At 41.1% G+C, this 18,560-nt stretch overlaps 1 protein-coding gene across 1 annotated transcript in view; it reads left to right on the top strand.

Annotated features, from left to right (window-relative positions):
- Nucleotides 1-2,296: 2,296 nt before the first annotated feature.
- SLC17A6 (solute carrier family 17 member 6) overlaps nucleotides 2,297-18,560 on the top strand; it is a 41,108-nt gene continuing 24,844 nt past the window's right edge. The window contains exons 1-3 of the mRNA XM_040255647.1: nucleotides 2,297-3,154; nucleotides 5,765-6,017; nucleotides 7,623-7,741. Coding sequence (XP_040111581.1) covers nucleotides 3,069-3,154; nucleotides 5,765-6,017; nucleotides 7,623-7,741 — 458 coding nt within the window. The 5' untranslated portion in view covers nucleotides 2,297-3,068. The remainder of the gene's footprint in view (nucleotides 3,155-5,764; nucleotides 6,018-7,622; nucleotides 7,742-18,560) is intronic.

The following is an 18,560-nucleotide window of genomic DNA, read 5'->3' as shown; positions in this document are numbered from 1 at the left end:
TATATTGGGTGTAGCTATTAACCTAAGAATAGCCTAAATGGTAGTCTAGTAACAATTCTTGTAATTTTTCACACACAATATTTTCCCCTTGTTTATGAATTTGTTCAAGATATCCCCTCAGCTGGGATCTCTTTAAGTGCCATCATCTTTCCCCACCCAATTTCCTGGACTGTCATCATTTTTATAGGACTAAATTTCTCTTCAAGTATTAAGACAGACAAGGAAATATCACTTCCTGAAATATTTTCTGTACACTTTCACTTCCAGGCTGGGTTACTTGTCCAATTTCACCCATAAATATTTGTAATTGTATTTATGTGTCTATTTCCCATGCAGTTTGTGAGATCTTTCAGGGAACAGTCCCAGGACCTAGTGAAATTTTGAGCACTAAATAATTATTTTTAAAATGAATAAATGAATATTAGCAGTAATTCTGATTCAAACACTTACCCTTTGATCAAGAGAATGGAGAAGAGAGCCAAATGACAAAGATTTCAATAGGGTGAATGTAATTATTTTACACTACAAACAATGCTTTTGTGTTGGATTTGTGTCTCATATATATGACACTGAGCAATCAGGTTTGCCAGTGATTTAGATCTCTAGTTATTTGGGCTGAAACTTAGGCAGGAATTCTTAGAAAAATCATTTTTTATATCACCATCTTAACTTCACAGATATTTATCTGACTTCTATTTTGTATATAATTTTCTGGAATTTCAAGATCACTGAAATCCCTAAATGAGTTAAATTTAATGAATTTGGTCATGAAAGATTTGAAAAACAGATACTTTGAAAAGCACTTGATGAGTCAAGTCCTGATAAGCTGGAAGAAGGTTGTTTGGAATAAGGTAGTTTAATGTTTCCCCCCTTATTTTTATGGTTGATCACCTTTGGGGATGGATACTGTTTTGAGGCATTCCAGAGTTTTAGGAAAATCTTGTTTAGTATACTAATAGAATATATATATATATACACACACACACACACACAAATGCACATCAAAATAAGAGAAAGATGCCCCCCAGTATCCTTTTCTTTATATTCTTAATAAAATATAATTTGATAAATGTTAAGTTTAATAATAGCAGATGGCCTCAGCTACTTTTGAAAATTTCCCACTATCCATTCAGTACATGCATATTCATTGTATTATTTGGCCTATTTGGGGAATATTCTTACATGATTCTGTATTCAGATCCATATTTCTGAGATTTGGTACCAGAATCCCTAAGAAAAATCTACTCCCCCTGTTGGTTTAAAGGAAATTCAAGGATTTTGACTTTGAGAATGTAGCTCAAGGACAATCTGTTTTGTAACTATTTGTCTGAATTACCTCTAAGAGGTTTGTGATTCATGTCAAATGCATTAATAATTAACATTAATCTTGCATAGTTTCCTCACTTTGCTTAATGAGATAGATTCATTGGTGCCATACTTACATACCTGAGAGCAAATGTCTTTCACGAATGTCTCTGTAATTCTGCTTTAGAAGAAGATGTTACAAAATAAAAAATTTATATTTGAAAAGATTGTAAGTAATTTAAAATAAATCTTGAAAACATCATCAGCAATAATTTGTTAAAAAGCACAAGGTGTAGCCACAAATATCCTCAATATATTGATATTTTAGTAGTGTGTGTGCTGAAAATTAGTTAAAAAGTGAAGAAGCATACTATTCCAAGGAATTTATATTAAACTGCTTGTCTTTTATTTAACCAAGATCACTGAGGAACAACTATTCTTTAAAAAAAAAATTCTCTACTCTCTTTCTCTCTCCCTCTCTCTGCCTTCTTCTGTCTCTATTATTCCTCTTTCTTGCTTCCTCCTTCTCTTTCTTCCTTTTTACCTTTTTTTTTTTTCCTCTTACCTATCAGGGGTTAAAACAAAATACATGAACAATATAATTATGCAGTTTGTGTACATATAATTTATATTAAAGGGAGCCCAGGTGCCCCAAATCCCACAAACATAAGTAAAATATGTTGTAATCTTCCTTCCCTGAAACAGTCAGAGTTGGCATCAGCATGCTGGGCAAAATGTAGCAAACTAGAAGTAACTTGTCAATTTTTGATAAAATCTTTCTCCCTTGCAGAGCTAAATGCACCATTCTCCCTGCAAACCCTGGCGACGATGACATCTTCTCACTTGGTTTCCATAGCATCCATTCCTGAATCCCCAGTATGGTCCTTGGTCAGGGCCATCCTTCCAGTTCCCCTAGAAAGTTGGCAACCTGACCAGCCAAAAGAAACCGCCCCTTTTCCAAAGACTTACTCTGTCCGTGGTGCTGAACCATTTTGCCAAGAAGCGCCCAGACGGGCGCTGTCAGCGGTGCTGAAAAAATATTCCCTGACGCTGCCCAAATCACAACAGTGTATCTGTTATTTACTCACGTCCTCAAAGAGCAGCAAGCTTTCTCCATCTTAATTCGCCTCTACCGCAGAGCAGAGTTTGCGCTGGCGTGATGGGAGGAGATCATGGGCAAGAAGGAAAAACTAACAGCGGCATCGCTCACCTGAGACCTAAGATGCTCCCATGAGTTTCAGAAGTGCTCTGCTCCTTACAGCAAAGGCACCATTTTAAAAAGTACTATTCTTTTGACTTCGTCCTTACACAAGAGTTCTGTGATATTTCCACCCGCGTTAGAAAGGCCGAGGGTTTGTCAGCAAAAAGGCTTTTAAAACCGAGGATTTACATTGTTTTCGAGAGGACTGACTTCCAGGACAAGGAGTCATCTGCACCCGCTCAAATACCATGGCACTGCGTGCGCCCTTTGCCACCGGATCCTCCCCTTCCAATGAGACTTTCTGATTGTGTCTACCAACTCTCCTATTAGGAAACCCGTGGGTTGCATGCAGCTATTCTGTTGTATTCTCGTTCTCACTCTCCCTCCCCTCTCTCACTCGCACTCTAGCAAGAGGCACACGATACCATTCTGCTGAGGAGGAAAAAAAAAAAAAAAAAAACACCTACAACTACCTTAACGATTAAGACAATATGCGCAACTCTCGCCTTTCATAGCGATCTCTATTTAAATCTGGCAAGAGCCGACACCAAGCTTTGCAAGAATGGAGTCGGTAAAACAAAGGATTTTGACACCAGGAAAAGAGGGGCTAAAGAATTTTGCTGGAAAATCCCTCGGCCAGATCTACAGGTAAGGGAAAGCAAACCTGTGTTTGCCTGGGACTCAGCATGAAAAAAAATCTGCAGAGCTATTTCCTTAAACCCTGGTTGCTTAGAGATTGTAATACGATCGGAAAATCTTTCTTTTTGCTCATTGCTGAAGTGAGGCTGCTCTGGAAACCTACTTATTAATTCAGGAATGTTGCACTAAATTAACCTGTCTGCTGTTTGTGTGTGTGTGTGTGTGCATGTGTGTGTGATTTTTGCTTTGGTACCTGCAGATTCTTATCCTTTCCTACTGAGGATTTATCCTTTTTACAATTGAGAAATGACTTGCACCTGTTCAAAGAGCCTTTCTTTTGTTGCTTATAGTGACACCAAATTAAATTCCTTTAATGCAGAAAAAGGAAAAAATAACACAGCCACCTAAAAAATTAATAAAATTCTGAAGAGTAGTGGCAGAAAGAAAGCTGGGTTTTAGTTTCAAAACCACTTGAGTAGAGAATCCCCAGTGGAATCTTCCTTCTGTACTGAAAGAATAATCAAAATATATCAATAATTGATAGCAGAAGCAGTTCCTCTTTTTAAATCTGAAACAATGTATATATATTTAAAATTATTTGATCTCTCTTAGATGTCTATTTCTTGTGTGGGAAATATCACAGTGCTTTTAAGAAGAGCCATAATAGTAATCAGCCAAATGACTTTGGAAGTATTAGAAACGATTTAAAATTTTAAATCCTCTCTGTAGTCACTGTACTATTCTGTAAATTTTACAACTTTAAATCTGTTCAAGAATATGACACAAATGCACCCTTTCTTAATAACAGGAGCAAAATCAAGAAGAAAGGGCAGAAACAAAAGGAGAAACGATTCTAAGAGAGTGCTAATCTTCAAACTTGGTAAATTGAAGCCTATGGAAATGTATAGGAAATGTAAAGAAAATGACTAATGCACGTCCCAATTTTCCCAATCTCTCCAGCTCTGGTGGGCTTCTTGTAGGCACCATCAGGCACCTATGCGGCAGTAAATACTGCAAGGGCCCTGCAGTTCCACAGATGCCCTGGAAAGAGCTATTCTTTCCCAGCTCAACTGCCATCAGTGGGGAGTTCAGGTGCAGAGTTTAACTTTGCATATATGAGCAGATGAAGCCAATGTGAAAAAAATCTCATTAATGGAATTTTACTCTCCTAAAAAAAATACATTGCCATATGCTCTAATGCTGGAATTAGACTTTAGGAATAAGTACTAACATAGCTACACTTAGCTTTATGATCTATTCCCCACGTTTATAGTTTGTAGAATTTGCGAGTCTGACTTTTTTCCTAGTAGCCTCAAATTGCTTAACAGCTGTCTCCCAAGCTAGGTATTCTTGAAATTGATCTATTTTGCTTTCTCTATGTGTATGAAAATGATTCTGTGTGGCAAGATACATGGTGGATTGGAAAACATCTGCAAATTGTAAACTGAGAGGTTCTTTGTTTAAATATCCATCTCAAAGGTTCACGATATGCTACCCTTCACATTCTTCTTCTTTTTAATAGAAATTTCACGGATATACTGTGGACCAGAACAGCACTATCAGCTTCTAGTTAAACCATTCCATCACTCTACTTTCCCCTACCCCCAAGGACAAAGCCCAGAGCGATTGAATCAGAGAGGTGAAATCTTGTGAAACACTACACAAGTTTAAAAAAAAAAAAAAAGAACATAAATCTGGTATTTTCTACCTTGACGTGGGACATCTTCCCAGAGTTGATTTGGGGGCGCGTTCGTGTATCTGGGAGTCGCATTGTCTTTGGAAATGGGCCCAGGACATTTTTCGGTGTTTGTAACTGAGATAGTAATGACGCAAGATTGTGAATAATTAATTATTCATGTTCTGGCAGTAGGAAGCTTTGGTGTCGGCCATATGCGGCGGAGGCCTTTGTTTCAAACTCGAGTAAAAAGAGGGAAAAGAGTAAGCTGTGTCACAGGAGAGTGAACGTTGAACTGGCATCCTGGGGTTAGAGGAAGGGGAAGGGAGAGGGCGTGACGCTCACGGAGCGCTCGCAGACCTCCGCGGGGGCTCTGGACGGGACAGGCCTTGGTCCCCGGGGGCTCCCGGGCTCAGCCGGGGGCGGTATCCCGGCGTCCTGCGTCCGGGGGGGTTAACTTAGCCGGAAAGGAAGGGGTACGCGGGTGCAGGAGTGTGCCTGGGCCCGCCGCCGCGGAGCAGCCCTCGGGAGACTGGAGGCTGTATGAAAGCGACTCGGGTAGAGCGCTGCGGGTGGGAGGCGTCTACACAGGTGCTGAGAAGGCGCCGTTCGGGTCACCCTTTTCCAAACTGCAGACCCCACAGGAAAGTCAGGCCCAGGCGATGGATGTGGGTCAAGGCACTGTGGGGTGAATTCCCGAGGAAAGGGGGATTGGCTGCCAGAGAAGATGAAACATTGAAAGTTGAAGAGATGCGGCCGCGGGGAGGGAGCCCGGGAGCCCCTGAAGTCTGGTGTGGCCCCAGCTCCCCAGCTCCTGAGGGCGGGGAAGGCCGGCCGGGCCCCCCTCCCCCAGCTCGGCCGGGTTCCGGGAACTGGGAATGGTCCCGGCGTAGGCGGGGTGCCTAACCCCCCGCGTCCTTGCCTCCCCACGCTTTGCCGCGCAGGGTGCTGGAGAAGAAGCAGGACGCCGGGGAGACCATCGAGCTGACGGAGGATGGGAAGCCCCTGGAGGTGCCGGGGAAGAAGGCGCCGCTGTGCGACTGCACGTGCTTCGGCCTGCCGCGCCGCTACATCATCGCCATCATGAGCGGCCTGGGCTTCTGCATCTCCTTCGGCATCCGCTGCAACCTGGGCGTGGCCATCGTGGACATGGTCAACAACAGCACCATCCACCGCGGGGGCAAGGTGATCAAGGAGGTACGCGACGGCTGGCCCGCTGGTGCCGCAGAGCCACTTCACCTGTTTGAGCCTCGCTCTCCCCGCCGAATGCGGAGGGCGTGGTTGCCCCTTCAAGGCCCCATCTAGCCCTAGCCCTTCTAGATGTGGCCGCGGCAACGTTATCGATCCCTGTTCACGTTGGAGCACGCCGCTTCTGTTCTCTGGGCCTTCTTTTTCTCCCCAGCAACGTGGAAAATAGTAAAGTGGAAAAAGCTCAATAGCTTTTTGAGGACAGAGATGTCATACAAGGAGTTGATCCTCAATACCGTCCGTAAAATCTAAATCGAACTAGTTTTCTTTTACCCGGAGGAATAGAGCAGCAGATCAGTTATTATTTCCCCCAACTCCCTGCAATTCTCTCCCAACATTCTTAATCATCACAATGAAACAAAACCGAAAAACAAATCAAAGCAACTGTGCACATTTATTGGCAATTTTAGCCGAGAGGTCTTTAGGAGCCTCCCTGACTGGCGGACAAAGAGGAGCTTGACAGGCTCAGGGTCACCGGGAATACAGTGCCGCCTTCCCGTAATCGTACAATGTGCGTTTAGTGGTGCCTAGAGAGAGGGGGGAGGAGGGGTGTCAAAGTCAAGGGCACAGAAACCCGCGGGTCCGGAGACTTCCTGTACAGAGACCTGAGAGAATTTAAGTGGCAGAACAAGGGTTGGGGGTTGGGATGATAAATTCGGGATGGGCTGTGGATGGGAAACTGTGAGCGCTGATGGGCCCTGGGTTATTCTTGGAGATCCTGCGAAGGGCGTTTGGTTTCAGAATTTTATTCAAAGGGGCAGAAAAAGGGTCTCCAGTTTCCCACGCCGAATAAGGGCGCTTTCACCTTTCCTGTGCGGATAGTTAGCCCCAGTTTACTGTGAGGTTCGCCTTGGATGGCAAGCCACGCTGGCGAGGGCGGAGTTAGGCCCCGACCTTCAGACACACCCCTCTCCTGCTCGTCAGACTACCCCTGCGTGCCACCTCTGTCTCCACTGACTCCCCCGGTTTCCCTGGGCTTTTTCAAATCTTTTGGGCCCAGACCCGTCCCCACTTTTCAGGCACCACCATCCTTCCCACTAGCTCCTCCGACTTCCGCGCGTTCCATCCCAAGCTCCCCAGCCCCAGCTTTTTCCCAGCTGGGTTCCGTTCTTCCAGCGATTCCACCGCTGCAGCCGAACAGGTCGGCCTGAGCTACATGGACCCCCGTCAGGTGTCTCTGTCCCCCGCCAGCGAACAGAACCTCCTCGCGGAGAGTCCTCATTTCCCAAACTCAAGCCCTGCCGGCTCGTTATTCATAGAGGCGATCCGACCTGCCAGGCAGTCGTCGGGGAGCAAAGTCAAGGCACCCAGCTTCGCGATGAATCCATTTCAAACGAGCACGGTTTTTCAGTGAAAAGAGGATTTTCTTCTCTGTAAGAAGGTATAGATTTAATTGTTAGGAAACGAACATTAAGCCATCCCCACGACCAGAAGTCAGGGAGTACCTCGGGCGGTGAGGGCTGTTCGGCAGAGAACTACTGATCTTGAATTTTCAGCCCAAAGCCCTGACTAAACGATCTTCCTCCACCTGTTTCTTTTTTCCCTGTTCCTTAGAAAGCCAAATTCAACTGGGACCCGGAAACCGTAGGGATGATCCACGGTTCTTTCTTTTGGGGCTATATCATCACCCAGATTCCGGGCGGCTACATCGCTTCTCGGCTGGCAGCCAACAGGTAAAGCTCCGGGGCCCGACGGGGCGCAGAGAGGTGGGATTTATACCCCCCGAAGGGTAGCGGAAGCTGGGGCCGGGGCCAGCGCCCCGCGGGACTGGGGAACTTCTGGACGAGGTCTCCTAGTCCCCTGGAATACACTCTCGGGGCTGGAACATGGTGCCTCCTTCCAGAATAAGGCGCCCTCAAGGATGTGGGTGCAGGTTACCGCCGCCCCCTCCCAGCGCGGGTGTAACCGGCTTCTGATGAAATGGTCGACGTGCCCCAAGGCCTGGTAGGTGCTGAGGCCGGCCGGGGAGCCGGGCAGCTGAGACCGTGCCTCCCGGTGCACAAAGGGTGGGGGCGTCACTGCGCGCCGCTCCGCGCATCCCGCGGGTACCACGGCTCCGTGTGATGCTGACCTGGCAGGGCGCATCGAAAGCCCGCCCAGATGGTGCTCTGGGTCTGCCGGATTTGTTTCTATGGAGCCAGGCGGGATTTCAGGCGCCCCGGGTGCGATTCCACCTGTTAATGAGCTCCGCGGAGTAGGGGCGGGGTGGGGCAGGCGCTCAGCCGCGTCCAGCGGCCTCCAGCCTGGCTGCGGTGGTGACGGCGGCCGGGGTCCTAGCGCCAGCCCTCAAGAGTGCCCCCGCCGGCATCTGCAGAGGCACCCCAAAATGCGAGGCAAAACGACTGATGGGGTGGGGTGGGGGTGTCAAGGAGCATAGCCTGGCCCTCCGACGGTGAGAATCAGCTTCATTTGCCTCATTGCGTGCACTTAAATCTAAGTGTTAAGCTGAGAAAGAACAGATGCTCTCGCCTTTCCTGGTATTGCTGCATAGTGGTTGGTGGTTTAGTCGCCAAGTCTTGTCGGACTCTTGCAGCTCCGTGGGGGATAGCCCGCTAGGCTTCTCCATCCTTGGCATTTCCCAGGCAAGAATACTGGCGGGGGTTGCCATGCCCTTCTCCAGGGGATCTTCCCAACCCAGGGATCAAAAACGCGTCTCTCATTTTGCAGACAGATTCTTTACCCTCTGAGCCAACAGGGAAGCCCATTTGTTGCATAGAGACCCCCAATAAAGATTTTGGGTCTTCTTTCAGAGCCTATACCTAAGACTTCACCTCTCTCCTTCCCAGCCAAAGATTAAGTGTTTCTGGGAAGTAATCTAGAACTGGGCACCTCTCTAGTCTTGATCTCCCCTCTGCTTCCCTAAACTGGTCTCTCATCCCTCAGTGACATCTCCCAAGCCCCTTCCCTGGCTTTTGTCACCTACAGTCCCATTCAGGAGAGGTGTTTTCTAGCCCCAAATTTCTCAGTCATCTCCAAGACCTAGGGAGAGATTCTTGGGAATTTATTTTCGGCTTAATGCCCCTAGGGTGAGGATTTTTGTCCTCAAAATGTTGAAGAGAGTGCAATAGAATAGAAATTATGCCTCTTGAATACTGTCTTTACCCTAACATTGTGATGGCTAATACTCGGGCTCAACAGGATTTAAAAATATATATACTTTTAAAAACAGTATCAGTTTAAACTGAAAATTATTAACTGTGTAGAGAACCCTATTTTATGGATGGGATAAATTTTAAAAATTGACATAAGGCAGAAAAAATTAAAGGAATATTTTATTAAATATTACTGGCAATAAATATGTTACATTTTGACTTTTATATCCATAATGCAGTGTCAATAATTTTTTCCTAAAAATATTTTCCAAAACAAAATAAACTTCCCAGAAAGATACTCCAAACATACATATGTAAAATATTTTTCACTTCAGTGGAAAACCATGCATAAATTCACACACACACAAGGAAACTCAATAAAAGGTGAAATAAAAATATAATGGCTATGCCTTTAAGTTTTTTTCAGAGTCAAAACCTTCAGCTTGCCAAATGTTAAAATGCTAACATTTTCCTGCTAGGAAAAAACATCAGGGATGCTTTCGATTTCACTCTTTCTAACACTGGGAGGTCAGTAAACAGGTTTTTCTAGGTTAAAAAAAATGAAAGCTCATTGCTATCACTTGTGTCATGTCTAGTAAAGAAAAGGCTGATGCTGACTCAGGTTCTAATTTATTTGAAGATTTTCCTCAAGAGAAAATGTCCTGAAACTTAGAATTTTTATTTGGATCCAAAACCACCTTATCTTTAAGTAGATATTTAGAAGAGAGAAACAGTATTTTTCATATACAATGTTTTGTGTTGTCCAAGGCAAAGAAAACAAAGTCAAATTTTATTGTAAAATATTGTGAACAGATAAGAAAGTGAACCCGTTCACTTTTTAAGATTTTGATTATCTGCTTTATTTTTAATATTTAAAAAATATTATTAAAAGCATACAATGAAAAATATACACTGGAAAGCTCTTGTGAAAACAGGTTTAAAAATGCATAACATTTCCTTTTCTGATTATAAAAGTGTTACATATCAAATAGGAAAAGTATACTAAAAAGAAAGGATAATAAAAATCATACATAACTTAATCACCCAGAGACACTTTCATTGACTAGTTAGTAAATGTCCAATTAGTCCTGTACATTCTGCATATAATTTTATCTTAGAGTTTTTTTAACATGAAGTTTTAGAAATTTTTAGAATTGGCTTGAAAGATGTGTGTTTCCATTTTCAAAACAGCAAAAGCAACATAGCAAGACCAATTTTCCACCTACAAGCATTGTGCACCCATTCTGCCTCCCCTACAGATCATTTAATAATAGAACAAGCTTTCCCTTGAGTGGGATGCTGGGGACAGAGTCCTTTCCCTCTTGGTGTAAAAAAAGCTCTCTTTGGAAGTGTTTGCCATCACTGTTGTGGGTGGATCTGGAGTAGAAGAACTGGCGCCTGTGGAGACAGCTCCCCTAGAGAGAAGGGCTTCTGGTTACAGCTCCTGGCAGATTTCTCAATGAAAAACAAACAGCAATGATTTGGCTTTCTCCATTTTATGAATTAAGCAAAAAACAGCTCCACTCTTGGTCAGAATACAGATTTCTTGGTTCTTTTTCTGGTACAATTCTCAGAATTCTTGCTTTTCTGCTCATTGAGAAGAGGAGGTAGGGGAGTTGTGGAGGGAAGGAAACTGGGTCTCCAGGAAAGCTCCTGAATCATTATTTTCTTTACCTTGCCTTAAAGGGCTATTGCACACCCTGGATAGGAAAATTTGGTCAACTCCCTCTATAGAGGGTTTTAAAGTGGGGAATCAAAGGAAGATTTCTTCCAAAATCTGTAATGTTTTTAGATGAGAACATATTTAATACAGTGATTAAAAAGTATTGGGGTAAATTAATTTTGTCTTTAAACAATAAGACTGTAGGGCTTATGGTAACTCAGATACTTACAAATGTGAAATTACTAAAAGCTATCTTTATCTTACATTTAGAGAGTGATGAGGAGCCTGGTCAATGACTTAATGGAAGAAACAACAAAATTTTTCCAAAGGCATAACCAAAGAAGGTCAGATTTATCAAAGGAAGTTTGGTCAACATTATGTTTTTAGTGGATGATGTTGTATTCAGAGACTATTCTTGCCTCTGTCTAGGTGGAAATATTACTTAAGCACTATTTAAAAACATTCCCTATTCTGCTCCTGTCCTGATTTCCCAACTCTGCTTTAATTTTTTATGTAGCACCACTGCCAGCTATCATACCAGTATTTTTCTTAGTGATCTATAACTAAGAAATAACTGCTTTCTACAGTAAAATGTGAGCTCCAGGAGGGCAAGTAGCTTTGTCATATATTAACACCACTATATCTCTAGCATCTCAAAGAGTGCCTGGCTCATGATAGATACTTGTTGAGTAAAGGAAATAACATCTCAACAAAGTGTTTCACACTTTAACTATAGATTCTAAAGCCAATAGGGTTGTGTTCAGACTCCTGAATGTACTACTTAATAACTGAATGGCATGAAACATTATTTAAACTCTCTGAGCCTCGGTTTGTATTTCTGTAAAAGGAGTTAGTTAAACTATTTACCTGCTGGGAGTATCATGACGGCTAAATAAGAGAATATGTGTAAAATTCTTAAGCATGTCTGGAACTCAATAATTGTTGACTGTTACTTATTTCTCATAGCATTTTACATTCAGAAAAAAATGAAAGAAAAAGGCCCTGATCATTCAGTATCACTTGTGTTTAAATTTGCCTTAAGAATTAGTAATGCAAAAAGATTATTTCCCTTGTGATAAAAATAGCTCTTTTCTCATATCAGATTTCTGCCTTTAAAATTATTTTCCCATATATATTATTCATAGTTAAAATTATTGTTTGCTGAAAGTGCCATAAGTCTCATGTAAAGGCTTGTAAATAGCTGTCTTTAAAAATACTTTTAGCCAACAGTATAGGGATTATAGAATTTCAGTATATGGAATCTTTGAATTCTAGCCAGGCATTATAAATGTGCTTAGAGAAATCCATATAAGTTTGAGGTTAGACTTCTCTGATAAAAATTAAAGATTATTTCCCACACCCCTATCCTTTATTCAAAGAGAGTTCAGTTCCTAGTGGAACATTTTATCTTTTCAGGTATTCTTGGGTTTCTAACTTGACTTTTGCTAAAGAGAAAACAGTTCTTTATTCAGATAACAAACTGACCATCACATGTTTCTGTAGCATATAGTGAACTCCTGATAACAGAAAGAACAGCAAGTGAAGAAGAACTAAAGAGCCTTTTGATGAAAGTGAAAGAGGAGAGTGAAAAAATTGGCTTAAAACTCAACATTCAGAAAACTAAGATCATGGCATCTGGTCCCATCGCTTCATGACAACTAGATAGGGAAACAATGGAAACTGTGAGAGACTTTATTTTGGGGGGATCCAAAATCACAGCAGATGGTGACTTCAGCCATGAAATTAAAGGACACTTGCTTCTTGGAAGAAAAGCTATGACAGACCTAGACAGCATATCAAAAAGCAGAGACATCACTTTACTGACATGGTTTTTCCAGTAGTCGTGTATGGACGTGAGAATTGTACTATAAAGAAAGCTGAGTGCCAAAGAATTGATGCTTTTGAATTATGGTGTTGGAGAAGACTCTTGAAAGTCCTTTGGACTTCAAAGAGATCTAACCAATCCATCCTAAAGGGAATCAGTCCTGAATATTCACTGGAAGGACTGATGCTGAAGCTGAAGCTCCAATACTTTGGCCACCTGATGCAAAGAACTCTCATTTGAAAAGACCCAGATGTTGGGAAAGATTACAGGCGGGAGGAGAAGGGGATGACAGAGGATGAAATGGTTGGATCCCTTCACCGACGCGATGGACATGAGTTTGAGTAAGCTCTGGGAGTTGGTGATGGACAGGGAGGCCTGGCGTGCTGTAGTCCATGGGGTCGCAGAGAGTCAGACACAACTGAGTGGCTGAACTGAACTGAACTGAGGGTTCAACTCATTTGATCCTCTCATTTTATCTGTTGGGAAAGGAAATAGAAAATCAGGGAGGTGGTGACTTGTTCAAAGTCACAAAGAGACTGTGGCTAAAACTCAGGTGTCCAGTAATACATGACTACAACCTTTCTCTGCATTGAAAGTTGACATCTCTGCCTGATATTATATGGTTTATTGCAATATTCACTTCCAGTAGCAAGTTGAGCCCTCTACTCTCTGAATGAGTGCCTACAATCTATCATACCCTAAATCCGGGACAGAAATCCATGAATTAGAGAGAGAAGCCTTTAGCAGGCCCCAGGGATTCTTAGATTTTTGTGGCAGGAGAAACATACTATATCTGTGTGTGTGTGTACTGGCTCCCAAATGATTTAGCCATAACCCAAGTGATTCTGTTCTTTTCCCTGCAAAAGGCAAAATGCATACCTGATAATGACTTAGACAAATAGTGTGATTTTTCTGGAGGAAAAAAACGTGGTATTTGGAAGTTTTTCTACTGACTCAGCCCTTTGGCAGTTTGAGCTTCTAGAAGATTGTAGAGATTTGAGCATGACTGGGATAGTTTAGACTCTCTGTCTAGAAGAAAGAGGTTCTTGCTTGCAACTCTAATTGATACAGCTCAATTTGTACTACCACTATAAAGAGGAGAGGATTTATACTTAAAAACTAACAAATTCTAATGTACAGATTACAGAAATGTTTACTAACATGCATTTGTATTTATAAAAGTGGAATTTGATATACTTTAGGTAAATATTCTGGCTTGCCTGATTATGAAAACTCCTCTTGTGAGAATGATTTTCAGAAAGAGGAACAAAGATACTTTAAATACAATGCCTTCATACTTTAAGCCTAGAGAGAAATAATGTTACTGGTACTATTCTGTCATTTTCTTTCACAAAAATAAAATAATGAAGATATTTATTATAATAAGCATTGGAAATAGATCCTTAAGTCTCATCACCAAACTCTCTCTTTCTCTGTCTCTCACCTGTTTATCATCTTTTGTCTTCTACACTTACTTAGCCATTGCAACCCTGATTGCATGCAGGAGTTTCTTAACTCTTCCAGTGAGAAGCATTTACAAATTCCTTTTGGTGAGAAAATAATTCAGACTGTGACTATAAAGCCTGCTGCAAAATACCACCATCTTGCTATGAGGGAACTGGTTCATAGTGATCCAGTCCTTTAGGGCCAGAGGTGACTATCTCTATTTCAGTCGTCTGGCTGCCTATCAAGCATCTAGCCATTTCCCCATTGTGGGCTCTATAGGTTTGGTATCTGGGGCAATGCAGAAAAGGCCTTCTTTTCTTCTGACAAAAGAAATACCCTTTCCAGGAGATGAATAGATGTATTGGGGAGGAGGGGTCCCTAAGGGTTTGCACGTGGTTTGCTGACACGGGCTTCTCTCGCCTTCCAGTCTCCTCTCCTCCCGCCCTTACTAGGTCTGGCTTCCGCTGCGGCTGCCACATCCTACTACTGCAGTGCAGAGCAGCCTCTTGGGGGGAGGGACATGATTTTGAAGGAGGAGAGTCAGGTGGGCAGCTGGTAGCATGATGCTCCCGCTGCCATATGCCACTGTTGGGGCTGTCTAATTTCTCTGTCATGAGTGATGAAGTCATTTTTACAACATAATGAGGTACCAAGGGACGCAGAGGGCTGGCTTGCGCTTGTGTATTCCTTTTTTAATTTGGGAATGGGAGCATCGGATGTGACAAAGGGAGGCACCCAAGCCCCGATTTGATGAGATTAAATCCATTAAACAGCCTGGCTCCGTCTATTCCTACAGATCCTCTCCAAGAGGATTAGTGCCCCACCTGGGGTGAGAAACACTAGATCCTTGTTAAGTGACAAGCCGCTACCCAAATGGATTGATTGATTCCAGGAAAATAGATATCATCTGTAGAAATGACAAGTCACCAGTGTTCCTGTCACCTCTTCCAGGCAAATACTTGTCGGGTGGGCTTGATACGTGAGGTTGTTTGTGGCTATGGGTCATAGAAAAAAGAAGGTGACTGGGAATTTCACAGCGAACTCACTGTGGGTCACACTGAATATTAATCACCAGGCAGGTTGTGGTGCTGGTTTTCAGCAACTGCATTTGCTTTTTCAGATGTTTCTGTATCAGGGATACTGTATGTTTCTCAGTTCTGGTAATCCGTTTATAATATAGAACATCCTCTCTCTCTCACTCACACTTACACAGACACACACACACAGACACACACACCTTTCCTCTTTTTTTTGTCTTACAGTATGAAGTGATTTATATTCTCTTACATATAATCACTTTAAGAAAATACTGGAGGGTGTGTGTGTGTACATGTGTGTATAACAGAGGAGAAACAAGTAAAATGAGGTTTTAACTTGAAAATAAGCAAATCAAATTCATCTTAGTATGTCATTTACTGCAAAGGAAATCATGAGGAAAACAATTTTAAGTAGCTTTCAAGTAGTTCATCATTTTGAAAAGCAATCTTAATAAGCAAATGGCTGTTATTTCATTTCACAGATATTGTAATGATGCTCTTTGATACATTTAGAGCCTGAATTAGTTTCTAATCCTGTTCTTCAGGCATAGAAAAGTTAAGATTTTTTTATATTTACTTTTGCATATTTCTTTGCTTTTTTCCCTCAGCCAAAATTTATACTAGGAGTGGATTTTTTTTAGGTAGCGCCTTAGTTGTCAATTATAAGGACAAAGGCTTTAAACAGAATAAAATATAATTTTAGTTGCGGTTCCTCTTATTACTTGGAACTTCAAGTTCATCAATATTTATCTAATTAATGATTACATATATTGACTATTGTTCAGATAAAGCAATATTTTAGTTTATTTCATTGCTAAAAAATTAGTAGAATTTGCATTGATTGCTTGTTTTTATATATAATACTAATATAAATATACTGACATAAATATACTACCTGATATTACATATACTGATATAAATATTGTCTGATATTATTGATAATGTACATTTACAAGTCAGAAAATTAAGCAAGTTATTTTAAAATGAAAATATTTATTTGGGGAAATTTATTTCTACAAAATATTTTATGTAAAATACAATATTTACTTTTCTTCTCATTATTCACCTTTATTTGGAAGAAGCTGTGATCAGACCTTACATGAGTTTCTTAATTGAAATGGATTATAAAGCAAAAAAAAAAAAACCAAATGGAAAACTCAGGCTATGGATCTGTAATTGGATTAATTTTACAAATGTGTAATTGATTAATTATATTGAATAATATCTTAAATGTATATTCTATAATCATCAATTCATTAAAATATTCTCAGATAAAATACATTACTATTTATAGTTTACAGTTTAACATTTAACCTATGGTGAGACACTGAAAACCCACCTGCAAAAAAGCTACAGTGGAATTTCAAAAGACAAAGGTGTTATAAAAATGAACCTGAAAAATAAATATTTCCTTTGAACTCCTGAAGTCAAGCAGTAGCATGGCTGTTTAACTCATATGATATTGTAGAGTACAACCTTCTCCTAACCCATAGATAAAATGAATCCAGAAATCTAGCTCTTATATTAAAATAGGGGAAAATAGAAAGCCAGCTCTATTGCATAGCAACACAGAAGAGACACTCCAATCATGTAGAGTGGAGAGGGGGTGAGTGAATATCAGAAGAGCTTTTCAATCAATGTGAGGGAGATCATTCAGGTATAAAATTTCTTCTTCTCCCTAAGCAGTGCAAACAGTACATTTGTATTGGGGGTGGGAAGAGAGAGGATATGAAATATAAATTGTCTTCATAATTTTCTTAGTTCTCCATTTCAGGAGGCAGATGCAATTGCAATTAGAATTAAATTAATAAATAGACATATCACTAAACTTTTTATATATCATCTTTCTTCCTTATAGCAACTCTGTAAGGCAGACATTCTTATATATTCAAAGCCATTGTGCTACTGATCAGAGAACTGAACAGAATAGCAGAGTAACTTTCCCCAAAATCACTACCTGGTAAAAGGAAGAGAAGTCTTTTGATCAGAGGATAAACTTGAAAAACAGATGATGGTGGGTGTTATTTTCAAATGCAGTTGTGTGTCAAAGTCGAGACTAGTGCTAGGGAAATAAAACACACGTGAGTAGCAAATGTTTCTTAGTACATAATCTATTTACTATTTCTTCAACTTCTTTATGTTCAATGCTTATATTTGTTGGTTTCTGTAACATCAGGCCAAACAAAAGTGATGACTGTCAAGCATAATACAACAAGCACAACTACATTAAATACTGATAAGTGGAGAAATTCTTTAGGAGGACAGTATATCACCTCTGAAACATTACCACCTAATTTGATTTTGAAAGCAGAGCTTAAAGAGAGTCATTTCAGAAGCTGATGAAGATGTGCTGAGTAGAAAGTGTAATGGCAGTTGATTTTAGTATATCCCACAGTGTTGTTTCGAAGACTTAAGGGTGAGGTCAAACTGGGCCACACACTTGCTATTTCAAGTGCAGATTTATCCACAGGAATATGCTCAATTCTGTTAGTCCAGAACTACTATCCTACAGTTATTCTAGGGAGTAACTCAGATTTCTAGGATTGTTAGAATACCCAGAACAGTGGTTTGTCCCCATTAAAGACTCAAGAACAAATAAATGGTCAACTGATCTTAAAGGCTATTGGGATAAAGAAGGCTCAAGGAAGAAAGACCTGTCATCACCTACACATAGGGAAGGGAAGATATCACTTCCCCAGATTTAAAATCTTTATACAAAAGGAGCTGGTGGTGGTTTCTTAAGCACGTGCCACATGCAAAGTATTCTGCTACCATCTAGGAATTGGAAGAAATGAAAGACCTAGACTGTGTTGTCCAAGAGACACAAATAACATGGAGGATCTTGGGTTAAGTCTTTTGAAAGTGATCTACAGTGCTTTAGAAATATCTGAGAGAGACAGCTGGAAAAGAAGACGGTGTATGTGTGTGCATGTGTGTGTGTGTGGTGGGTAGGTATTGAAGGCAAGTGTGTAGGGGATACCAAGCTAAGTAAAAGTGATCTGAAGAAGACTGTCAATTTTTGTCTGCTTGTTTCCTGTCAGATATTTTAAATAGACTGTTGAGGCACAGATTGATGTACTGATGTATTTCAGTCCATACTATGTACCCTCGGAATGGGAACCAAGATTTAGGCACTTTAAGTTTCCAGAATTTCAGGATGATACAGGACAACTTCGAATCCATGGTCACAGAAATAGCATTATTAATTAGAGCAAAAACATTCTGGAGAAAAAAGATAGACAATAACAGTTCTCTGGAGAACTCTGTTGAATGTTAGGGAGTTTCTATATCATGATAGCTGATATTATTACAAACCACTTACTGTTAACCAGATACTGTCTCCTTTCATAACTGATTCATTTAATCTTCATGATAATCCCTTAAAGTATGAAGACACATTATTTCCACTTAACAAATGGAGAAGGTACA

Source organism: Oryx dammah, unplaced genomic scaffold (assembly GCF_014754425.2).
Source record: "Oryx dammah isolate SB20612 unplaced genomic scaffold, SCBI_Odam_1.1 HiC_scaffold_15, whole genome shotgun sequence".
Classification (NCBI taxonomy): Eukaryota; Metazoa; Chordata; class Mammalia; order Artiodactyla; family Bovidae; genus Oryx; species Oryx dammah.
This window is presented reverse-complemented; position numbering and strand designations above follow the sequence as displayed.